Raw genomic sequence first — 11,355 nt, 5'->3', positions numbered from 1 at the left:
CAACACATAATTTGATTGGATATTAAAAGTTTTATTGTAGTATTACATTTAAGATATCCTTTGAAATTTTACAAAAATAATCCAAGAAAATTATTTACATTCTGATTTCTTTAATGCAAGTTAAATACCTTACATTAGTGAGATAATGACTTCCTTCCTCTATACCGCTCGCTGCTCCTCTCTGAGTCTGTTCTTCACCTGTGCCTGAAACTCAACCTGAATTCAAGAGACAATACAGTCACCACATACTGTAAGTTGCCAACATGGTACATATCCATTTGGGCAACAAAGACTTCTAAAATGATACGTCGCTATACATTTACAAAGACAAAAGTATGATTTTTTTTTTAAAACAATTGTCTTGTGATACAGTAGCTCGTCACTATATTTTACTTTGAGGATTTATTTTGGCAGAATCTAAACAAATGTGTCCTGATTTTGGGCTTTTTCATGAGAATAAAATTTGAGAGGAGAAAAAACTAAGAATAGACTATGATGGTTGTGTTTATGGGTTTTGGAACAGGAGTTCATGCAAGTGCAAAAATACAGAAAAAACGAACCTGAAAAGAGGTGGCTGAAAGTCTGAAGGCAGAGCTCATACACATCAGTAATATAAATGCACATTTCCGGTGGCAATATTTCACACAGACTGGGACAAAAAAAAACAACATATCTTCTATCAATGTTGCAACAGTACAAACTCAGCCTCCTCCAAGGCACAGCACATGGCGACCACAGCCTCAGCCGTCAAACAAAACTGGCTGTTTAACACCAGAGCCTGCTGATGTGCTCCGACGTATTCTGAGCAACGTTTTTCTCCTCAATACTTGAAGACTTCGATGCGAGTTCAGTGGCGCCTGCACTGGTTGAAAGTATAAAAATATGGTAGCGCCCACTTGTGCACTCGTCGCCCATATTGAAATCAGAGCAGCACCAGACAAAGAGGTAAGCAGACCCCACTAAAATACAGCTTCCATTTTTAGTGAGTATGAATACCAAAGGAACAAGCTGACATCTAAAGCACACAACACAAACTGTGATACACTCAGACCTGACTTTGGGCTTAAAGTGAAAAAAACAAAATTTTGAAAGAGTCAGAAATGAAACATTTTTGAAAGGAGTGCAAAGATGTACATTCAGTCTGAAGTCTACATGGAAAATGAAATGGTGTTGGATATGTTTTCAAAATCTTACAAAATAGATGACACACGTGATTTAGAGGTAACTGTTGAGTGAATGAGGCACATATGTCAATCAACAACTGCTAAGAGTTAACTGAAATAAATGTTCAGACACAGACTTCCACAATCTGTTTTCTCTATTTAGGATTCTGAAAAGGATCGTCCTCACTTCCTGTCTCTAATTATCCTCATTTTTATCTTAGATTTTCTTTGAATTTAGTGCCTCTGGTTTATAAGGCCACTTCTCCTCTTATGTTCGGGAACAGGGATGTCAGGAAGAAAATCTTCATGAGAAAAAAAATAAGCTTTATAAGTGCTGGTTTTCAAGATTTCACTGTTTCTCTGTAGTAGTCTGTACAAGTCACATTTCCCATCTAATCTCTTGTGCCACCATTAAAAAAGAAAAATATTGTTATATTTTTCTTTATAAGGAAAAAAAAAACAGCATGTACATTCAAGAAATTTCAGTTATATCAAATTTCTGTCAAATTCACAAAGCCTTCACAGGTCCAGTAGTACAAATATAGAATTTATGCTTTATATGAGATGATCGGCTACAACATGTGATTCCCTGCAAATCTCGTTTATGTGTGCATGTGTACAGTATCACTGTGTTTGTGTGTGTGTGTGTGTGTGTGTGTGTGTGTGTGAGAGTGTGAGAGTGTGAGAGTGTGAGAGTGAGTGTGTGTGTGTGTGTGTGTGTGTGAGAAACAAGGAAGGTCATTTCTGTCACAGCCGTGTCTCCCTGTCTGTGCTGTTGTCTGAGGTTTGTTGTGATTGGTCAGAATTGGAGATCACAAGCTCTTCCTTCCTGAGCGCCTCCAGCTCTGTCCCGCCGTTGGCCAGAGCTCCATGGATGCCATTTCTTTCCTCCTTCTTCAGCTGTCGGCTGAGCAGAATGAAGCCCGGGATGCAAATGATGAATGAGATAGTCCGCAGGCTCAGAGTCAGACCCAGATAAGCTATCCTGAGAAGTTAGGATTTAAAAAATATATGTGTTGTTTGTTAAAGATAAGGTTTCTTGTGACAGCACATTGGACAAGGCAGGAGGAGGAACTGAATGGGAGAAATGGGTTGAGGGTAAGTGAAGTGACTCTACAAGGAGTACAACTTTAAAGCAAAGTCCTGTAATCTACTGAGAAATTTTGGAGTACTCACACTGCGACTGAGCTGGGCCACATCCGCTGTGTAGAACTGGCCAAACCAGCGGGGCCAACCTAAAATAACTCACTTCCTTGTTTTACATCACTGGCATCTACCTGTCCCTTCTACCTCATGTCTCTTCACCTCTCTCTCCGAGGTTCACATGCCTCACAGTCTGAACACTTCTGCAGTATATTTTCACTAACACTTTGTGGAGAAAGTGCAGTTTTGAAGTTAGGAAAAGAAAATTACTGTTGCAAATTTATACAAGTCTGTGCTTTGTATGAAGTCCTCAAAGCAACATGAGAGAGATAACAAAGCTGAAAAAACTGCAAAATCATTTTACATGTCAAATTCATCTAAAGTCAGAATTATCCTGATATATGCAAACACACAAAGATGTCACCTAGTGTAAGCCAGCTTTGCAGCAGAGAGTTGGCTATCGACCATCCCAAGAGCTCATGGTTCATTCTTTATGATTTGTACTGCAGTCAGTCAGAACTTAACATGTCAAACATACATTAACCTAAGGTGCTCAGTTGTTGTTTTTGTGCTAAGTTTCAAATTCCACATTGTACAAAACCTTGTAATCACTGCCACATGAAATGTAAAAAAAATCTGATACTAATGAATAAATGAAAGATGACACTGGTGAGAACTACCTGTAGGCCGTGGTGTTGTAGATTCTACAGGCTCCTATGCCTCCACACCTCTTCTGACCCCATTTTAGACATGTGGTGTCGATGATTGCGCCGAAGTAGATAGGTGCTGGGATCCCCGCTGGATGGCCAAAAACAGATTTTCACAACCACATCCCCCAGAACAGATACAACAGATTCTGCTAATGCTGTTCAGAGCAGTCAGAAGGAGACTTACCGAGGGTGCGTGTCGCCAGAGCATGGAAACCCAAGGCCAGAGACTTCAGCTGTGGCTTAATGCACCTGAAAGAAGACAAAAATTGCAGACATTTTTCAGGAATACCATCAGAAACTAGTTAGAAAATGTCCGCAGTACAAACCAGAACACATTCAAGGCCAGTTAACTCAAGTTCCTTTCTTACTCCTCAATAAAATACAAGTAATCTCAAGTTCAGACAAACCAATGTACACACATAATGTCACACTTTTCAAGAATTTCATGAGCCCAAACAGTGTTTCAGGTAATACATAGACATTAAAATAAATGGTGCAAAAATACATAAAAACACAGCAAGTAAGGTAAATTCGTTTCAGTGAGGCCAGTGCATCCCGACAGGATCAGCTGATACGGCCTTAAGCGATCTTTTAAGTGTGTGCATGTGTTGTGTGTACGCAGAATTTTGTAAACATTTTCTGAATGAGACAATTTTATCTGAAAACTTCACACCAGTGGACAGTAGAGGATAAAAAAAAAAAAGCATCGGGTGTGTTGTCCTGCATCTAAGGAAGGTCTCATCAGTAAAAGAGGTCTAGGAGTTAAGTGGAACATCAGCCAGCAGGGGGTGCTGTGGTGCAAGGGAATCTACTGTATATCTAGTTCATAGTACAGGATTTTGGGCTACATGCATTCTGTATGTTTTCCATTGCCATGGAAATGTCAGAGTCCTAACATATATGTATTTTATCAACAACATTTTGTCGATATTTCACTCATTTTCTTTAAAACATGGATGTGCATGCATGTGTGTGCATCAGTGAAACTAGTTGGGCCTGGGACCAGAAGCTGGCAGGAAAAACTCCAGAATACATGTTCAGTAGGGACCTGGGAGTGAAAGCTCCCCTTCCAGCCTCTAGTCCATGAACTGCATCCTCCGCTCTCCATGCAAAATAATATATTTTAATTACAATGTCAGTAACACAGAGCAACCAATCGTCTCATGATCCTCTTGAGAAAGAGTGAGAGAGATGGAGCACCGATTGTCACGACCCATTTCCTCTGTATCTGAAGGGCCAGTCATTATAGGAAGTTAATGATGGATGACATCCCCGTTTCTACCCCGACCATCATTTATTGTCATTCATAACACAACATTAATTCAGATTTGAGAAACACTCTGCTGCAGCCTTGCACAACTTCATGATTTAGACCTTTGACAGTCATTAGGTTTATATAGGGGATCTCTAAAATACCTGCTGCTAACTACACTGAATGATGCCTTCTATCACAGCTGTCAGGACCATATCGTGTTTGACAGTTGTTGGAATCAAAGGTGCTCTTGCTACAAGATCAGCAAATCGACAAGAATTTATAACAGTTAGTAACTCAAGAGTCTCCCTGACCATTAGATGTGAGCATTAGATCAGAAATTGGCCTTCAAGGGTTTAAGTGATTCTCAACTGGCCATGTCCTTCTACCCAGTGCCATCACATAGAGGCGTTTATCCTTCAAAAAAACAATAACATGCAGACATACAACACATAGCGGTTTCCAGTAACAGTAAGTCAGGTATGGAAGTGCATTAAAAACCTCCACACTTTCCACGATTCTTGGAAATAAGCAGCTCAAATGTAAGATTTTTCCTTTCAAAGTCGCAAATTACATGAAACCTGTCAATGGATCATCATCAAGCTGCATTGGTGGGCTAAAAAGAAGCTTCTGAAATCAGCACCAGCTAACAGCTCCACAGGGTGCAAATCATCTAGGCCAAAATTAAATTTGCACCAGTATAAATGTAAAATTATTTCATATGTCCAGAATCTGGAAATAAAACAACACATGCAACTCAAAATGCTGCATATGATGACATTAAAGCTGATATGACCCGTTTTCAATTCACATCTGACCTGATGAGAAGCATGTAGCCCGGTGTCCCCCCAAGGGAGATGATAAAGGAAGTGATGACAGAGAGAGCCAGGAAGTATGGGAACATCCTGTCGCAGTCGTCCGTGTGAGGGCACTGACCTGTACTGGCCGTAAAGTTACCAGCCACACCGACACAGCTACAGTTAGAGAAGACCTGGAGAGACATGTATAGCCGCACACATGTGACCATGTATAGCAGGACATAAACACAGCAATGAAAAGGGTGTACTGTACGCGCACAAACACCACACACATGTCTGCAACACACAGAGATTCCCATATAAACAGCAAACTGCAGCACATAGCCGTAAAGACTAGATGCTTTGATACAAAATATTGATACTGAAATGTATATTGATATTGAAACAAATAAATGCGCACATCTACACAACAGAGTGACACGTCTTTGACAGCTTACTGTGTTTTTTCCCGTGCCGGCAGAGCTGGTGCAGCCAGCAAGACAGGGAGACACATACGTGATGCCGTTCTCTCCACAGACAGGGTCCCAGTCACTCGCTGAACAAACGCAGACCGAGTTGCAGGTTGTGAACGCCGAGGGTTTATCATAAGATATCGTCTCCACGCTGAAAGCAAGAGGAAGCACAAACGAGGGGGAATTATTTATTATGTCATTACAGAATTTGTTGTAGTACTCTTGATATAATTATACCTGAAAATGCTTAGCGTACTTGTAATGCATTAGTAAAATAAAGGCAGAAGCAATGTTACTCACAGAGAGACTGATGCACATTTTAATGTATTTGGTATCTTTTAATAATAATGTTGTCTTCCTCTCCTAAATCCATGTATACGCACACACATGGATATGCCCATATTAAAAAACGTAAAGAAATTCTGTAGGAAAACTTACTATTGCATGTTATTATTTAGCATTTTCTTTAAACGTGGTTTGTGAAAGTAAATGCACAGTTAATGAACGTTAGGAAATTCTATTTACTACAAGGACTGCTGGGTTTTGATTGTGTGTGTCAGCTTTAGCAACATTCACTGTTGCTTAATTAGCACATTGCACCCATCTGGCTGCTTTTCATCTGTTTTGTCAGCAGCGTCACTTCACTTGTGTCTGCCGTGGAAGCTCAGTTGTCAGGCTCGGCGGTGCATCGGGCACACACAGGAGCTGACTGTTTTGTTGGTCTGTTATGTTATTTCTGGCTGGGTTTAAGCTTGCGATCACCCACGGGTTGCCACGGTGTGAAACAGCAACCTGCATGTTCCTGCTTGTTCTGTCAGCGCTTCTCATGCTGTTCCTTCATGTGTGGCCCCCATGGAAACCTACGGCCATTCGATGCCAGTTCTGCTAAGATACAACTCCACGCTCTCACTCTCAGTTTAACTTTCGTCACACCTTGAAACATTAATAATCGGACAGATTTATGTAAACTAACGCTGACTCACCTGTCGTAGGAGAGTGTCACCCCAGCTACCTTGGCGTTCTCGCAGCTCATTGCGAAGAAGAACAGTGACAGGATGTAACCAATCAGAGAGGTGCCAAAGGCAAACTTGGCTGCTCCCATGATGTTCAGCTTCAACCTCTTCATTAGTAAACCTCCAGAAAACATACCCAGTGCCACAGCTGGGATATTGATCACACCTAAGATTAAGAGAAATGGCAAATCACACGATCAGTGTTACCTGAAAGGAGATGATGCTCTAAAGATCCAGTGTGTAAGATTAAGGGGGATCTGTTGGCAGAATAGGGCAGACATGGGTTCTGATATTCATAAGTATGTTTTCATTAGTGTACATATATATGTGTGTGTGTATGAATGTGTGTGTGTGTGTGTGTGTGTGTGTGTGTGTACACAAGGCCAGGAAAGTCCTGTTAACATCCCCATGAACATTATGGGAGATCAAAACAAGACGTTCTCAACGTGTTTTTCTGAAGGACAAAAATAAGAACGTTATCCAAGGAACCAAATGTTTCCTAAAGGTCTGATGTCGCACATTTCGCGGCCACTGTTGGTTCTCCTACATGCTTAGAAAGGGAGAGGTGAGATGAGGGCTATTCATTTGGTTGAAACCTGCAACCTCACTGCCAGATGCCACTTAATCCCACAAACGGGTGCCTTAAAGGCTAAGTCTGGATTTGAACAAAGACAGACAATACGATTTAATATTGTATCAAAGCTTTGCTAATATCACATGCAAGTAAGCTACTGAGACGCTTTCAGAGAAAAAAATAAGACACAAATTCCAAATCCCCTTGATCAGAGAAGAGCCCTGCTTTTTATTATTTTAGTCTGTTCTCTCATACCTTCATTGAACATCAATGTGAAGACATGGCCTTTTATCTATACCCATGTCGTTAGCTCTGGTCACTAATAATGCATTCTCTTTCATATGCAGCCAGTCTGGTCCGTGCAGGCATCTCCCTTGATGAGACCACATGTACGTCAATGCTTTCATCTTATGTTACCAACTTCGTTAGATATTTCATTTCATATTCACAAAGCTTCCGTCTCTGCAGCTGTGGCGGTTAGTAGGCTAAATTAGAACATAACCAACCCAGTTCTCCTTTCTTTCACAATATCCCCCCTTAAAGGGCTTTTTTTCTGCTTCGTTCAGCAAATGCAAAACACCACAAATTAACAGGGGGGAAAGGCTTGGAATGATAAACATGTTAAATGTGTCATCTCTGCAGTGCATGTTATAAACACAAGAATTAAGCAGGCACATCCAAGAGCTCTTTCTCCCATTTAATGTGAACCAAGCAGAAAAGCCTTCCCTGGGTCTGCTGTGCGCTGACTTTCCTGCTTGTAATACACAGACGATTTACGTGACAGAGCAATATTCAAAGCACATGTACCCATCAGAAAGTTGGCCTTTGAGGCAGACTGCCTGAAGTGCTGCTCGATGTACTTGGGCTTGTAGGTGACCATGCCAATGAGGGAGTTCAGCTGGATGATTGTCACACACAGGTAGATCAAATACACGGGGTGTCCCAGCAGAGTTCGCAGGGTTGGAATAAAGTCTGCAGAGGAACACAAATCAGAGCTGAAACACAATATTTTTACGAGATGTAGCTATGCAATGGTGACTGCGGACTGTAACAATCTCTATTTACTGCTTTGAAATGAAGTTTGCATTTCTGTCTACATGGTCTCATAGGAAGCGAAGGAGTATATCCTTGTGACAGTACAACAAAATTAAACTCTCTGCGTAGAGAATTTCAAAATGTCAAACTGTGCCCCCCCCTTAGTGTCAATTAAAACACATCCCAGCTACAGAATGTAGTGACTTTAAATCGTTCAATCATTCATGATGAATGCCGACAACTACAGGGACCACTGATGGAACCTGAAAACTATCTGACTCACATAAGAGAATAAATATTCAGTAGTTCAGACAGCCCTCCAGAGACCATAGAGTATAAAAATAGCGTGTTATCTGACTGCTAACCTCCCCGTCCATCCTTACCTTTGGCCATCTCTATGAAACTGGTGTTGTCATCCGCAGGATACTTGTGCTTAAGTAGAGGCGAGTCTTTAATGAAACTTGTCTGCTCTGGTGTGCACTTTTCTGGGCCCCGGGGCCCAGACATGGGCAGGGAGCGGGGCAGAAACCAGAATGGGATGGCAGACAGCAGGGTGATGACCCCAGCTATGAGGTAGCCCAGCCACCAGGCGCCCACCCAGCGAGCATCTGCTGGGGTGATGGTGATAGTTTCTGTGTTGGGGGGGGCAGACGATGAGATGTAAATCAATACAGACCACATATGAACCATGCAGGGGGCAATTTTATGATGTTTTTGACTTAGTTCTACAGGTTTTCTAAAACCCACTGAACTCCCTTTGCTTCGCTGGCAAATAAACTAAATGGATGCAAAGACGGAGGCAGATTTGCTATTAAGGAGCGCCAGAGGTGATCAGAACAACCCTAACAACCTGTGGTCCGCCGTTTCATTGCAATAATGTCTGAAATGGACAGCATGCCGTGTCTGTTTCTTTCCTCTCTTCAGTTCTGTCTTCTGCTTTTTTTTTTTTGCTTTAGTTCTGCACTCTATTTGATTGTCGTCTATCACGGGGCTTTGTCCTTCTTTTCCCTCGCCGTGCCTCGTTCATTAGCTAAGTGATGCTAATCTTGTACACCTGTCCAGCTGTAAGTACACTGCTTGAGGTCTATCTGCGGTCACATCTGATAATGTCATGCCTCAGTTTTATGAATGAAAAGGACTTTCTCAGAGCAGACATTTAGATCTGCATTGGCAGGAAAAATACAGGTTTTACTAATAACATTTCCAGTGACTTCAGTCTAGCCTGATATGACTAAATGACTATGACATTTTGAACGTATTACAAAATTGAATCTGGGAATAAGTGTGGGGAAACTGGCTGGATATATAAAGAGATATCTTACTAACCTATTCTGGCCACTAAAATTAGCCTGTTAAAGTGTTAAGCTCCTAAAGGTGGATGATGTGAGAGCCAGGAAATGTTTTCTAAATTCCATTCACATGAGCTCTTCAGTCTGGGAGGAGCGGTTAATGACATCAAATTAGTCTAGACAGTCTGTAAATTCACATAATTGTCCAACCTGAAATACTTAGAAATGTATGTTCTGTTTAAACTCACCCATTTTTACAAATCCAATGTCCACATAGATTTTGGCACAAAGGGAGCCCAGTAGGTAGCCGAACACGGGGCCAACCACTGAGATGGTCTGCACACAGCCTGGGATACGACAAACACAAAACACACAGACTAGTAAGGACTCTGGCTATCTGTATTAACAGATGAGATGCTGTTGATAATACCGAGTACTGCACAGACATTTCACCGCATTTTTTCCAACCTGTTTTAAAACCCTCGTTATTTGGAAATGACCTGCTAAGTCAGCATGTTCTTTTTCAGTAATACTGCTATCATAGGACACTAAAGGGCTTTCCTGCCTTGCTCGTTTTTAGTAAAACATCACTGTTGCACATGGTAGGGCTTTCAGCAAGCATGGCATTATTGTGACATACTGTCATGTGCTATAAACAAGACTGTGTTTACTTCACCATGTGGCGCTAGGCTGCAGCCAGACTTTAATTACTGTTTCCCTGAAATCAACATCAACATAGATTTTATGCGCTGGCTCTGGAGTTTAGTTGCACATTTTATAGATTACATTTTAGAGATCATGTGCATGGAATACCATCAGGGATAAGGTGTTTAGTGTATGTCCACCACTGGGTTATATTACTCTTACCAACATATAGCGCAGCATTCTCCTCAGTAGCAAAATCATCTATGTAAGAGATCCCAAGTGGCTGCACAGGCGTCTCTCCGATCCCCCGCAAGACATTTCCCAGAAGTACATAGATCCACATGGACAGGTTGGATTCACCTTCACAACCTGGAGGAAAAGATTAGCTGGCACGTCTTTACTTGTCTACAATAGTTTACGTGCGTGCGTGTGTGTGTGTGCGTGTGTGTAAATCCTCACCTGTGGCTGGCACTTCAGGCAGTTTACCACCTTGGGTCAGGTCTGCTGGGGAGCCCCCCGTACAAGGAGAGGGGTTCAGTGTTGAGTTCACCATCCACCGCACCGATGTTTCAAATTCATAGCTGTGTACAAAACACAAATGGAATAAGGATTTTACTGTTATAGGTTATAATCTGTGAATCTGACTGCAGGTAGATTTCATAAGTGCAGTATGTCAGTATGGAAGTTGGAAAAAGTGAAAAGTGAAGCCATGCTGAGGCATCTATACTCAAAACGCACTGGAATAGTAACCTGAAGTAAAATAGAAGCTAGCATGATACATTGACATGACCTTTTCCTGTTGTATTGATGTAAATCCAGTGGTGTGCCCTTAAAACATTCACTGCTGTGCATTATAATGTATGTACCAGTTGTTGTTGTGTCAGTGAGACCTTATCTAATTGTTAAATGAATCCGAGCATGTTTTTAATTTAATGTTAACAAGGCTGCTTCATCAAAAATATATCACATGAGACCCGGTCTCATTCCCAGACCGCCAACACCAACATTTTGTCACGCCCCTCGCCTTCTCATGCAGTGTGTCTGTGTGAGACGCACTGGGTTTTCAACTGACTCCAATGTAAATCCACCTACAGCAACATTAGACGCTCAGAACAAGTTGGTGTAATATACAGAGCGACAAAGTCCCATGAAGGGTGTAGGTTGGCGTAGAGCTGTGGGTCACGCACAGGACTTTCACCTGGGCGACCTGCGTTCATGTACCACGTGAAACCAAGAGCCAAAGGTTTTGTCCTAAACCTAA

General features: G+C 41.7%; 1 protein-coding gene across 2 annotated transcripts in view; it reads right to left on the bottom strand.

Annotated features, from left to right (window-relative positions):
* Nucleotides 1–10: 10 nt before the first annotated feature.
* The window catches only part of LOC143323097 (solute carrier organic anion transporter family member 1C1-like), a 28,502-nt gene continuing 17,157 nt past the window's right edge, over nt 11–11,355 (bottom strand). Inside the window, exons 5-16 of one of the 2 annotated variants that reach the window (XM_076734726.1) lie at nt 10,554–10,675; nt 10,317–10,463; nt 9,698–9,796; nt 8,544–8,792; nt 7,933–8,097; nt 6,522–6,717; nt 5,524–5,689; nt 5,087–5,259; nt 3,201–3,265; nt 2,987–3,104; nt 1,901–2,148; nt 1,812–1,844 (exon numbers count right to left, since the gene is read on the bottom strand). In XM_076734726.1, coding sequence (XP_076590841.1) covers nt 1,911–2,148; nt 2,987–3,104; nt 3,201–3,265; nt 5,087–5,259; nt 5,524–5,689; nt 6,522–6,717; nt 7,933–8,097; nt 8,544–8,792; nt 9,698–9,796; nt 10,317–10,463; nt 10,554–10,675 — 1,738 coding nt within the window. In that variant the 3' untranslated portion in view covers nt 1,812–1,844; nt 1,901–1,910. Of the gene's footprint in view, nt 2,149–2,986; nt 3,105–3,200; nt 3,266–5,086; nt 5,260–5,523; nt 5,690–6,521; nt 6,718–7,932; nt 8,098–8,543; nt 8,793–9,697; nt 9,797–10,316; nt 10,464–10,553; nt 10,676–11,355 lie in introns of both variants that reach the window. The other variant, XM_076734725.1, reaches the window with a different exon arrangement.

Source organism: Chaetodon auriga, chromosome 7 (assembly GCF_051107435.1).
Source record: "Chaetodon auriga isolate fChaAug3 chromosome 7, fChaAug3.hap1, whole genome shotgun sequence".
NCBI lineage: Eukaryota > Metazoa > Chordata > Actinopteri > Chaetodontiformes > Chaetodontidae > Chaetodon > Chaetodon auriga.
This window is presented reverse-complemented; position numbering and strand designations above follow the sequence as displayed.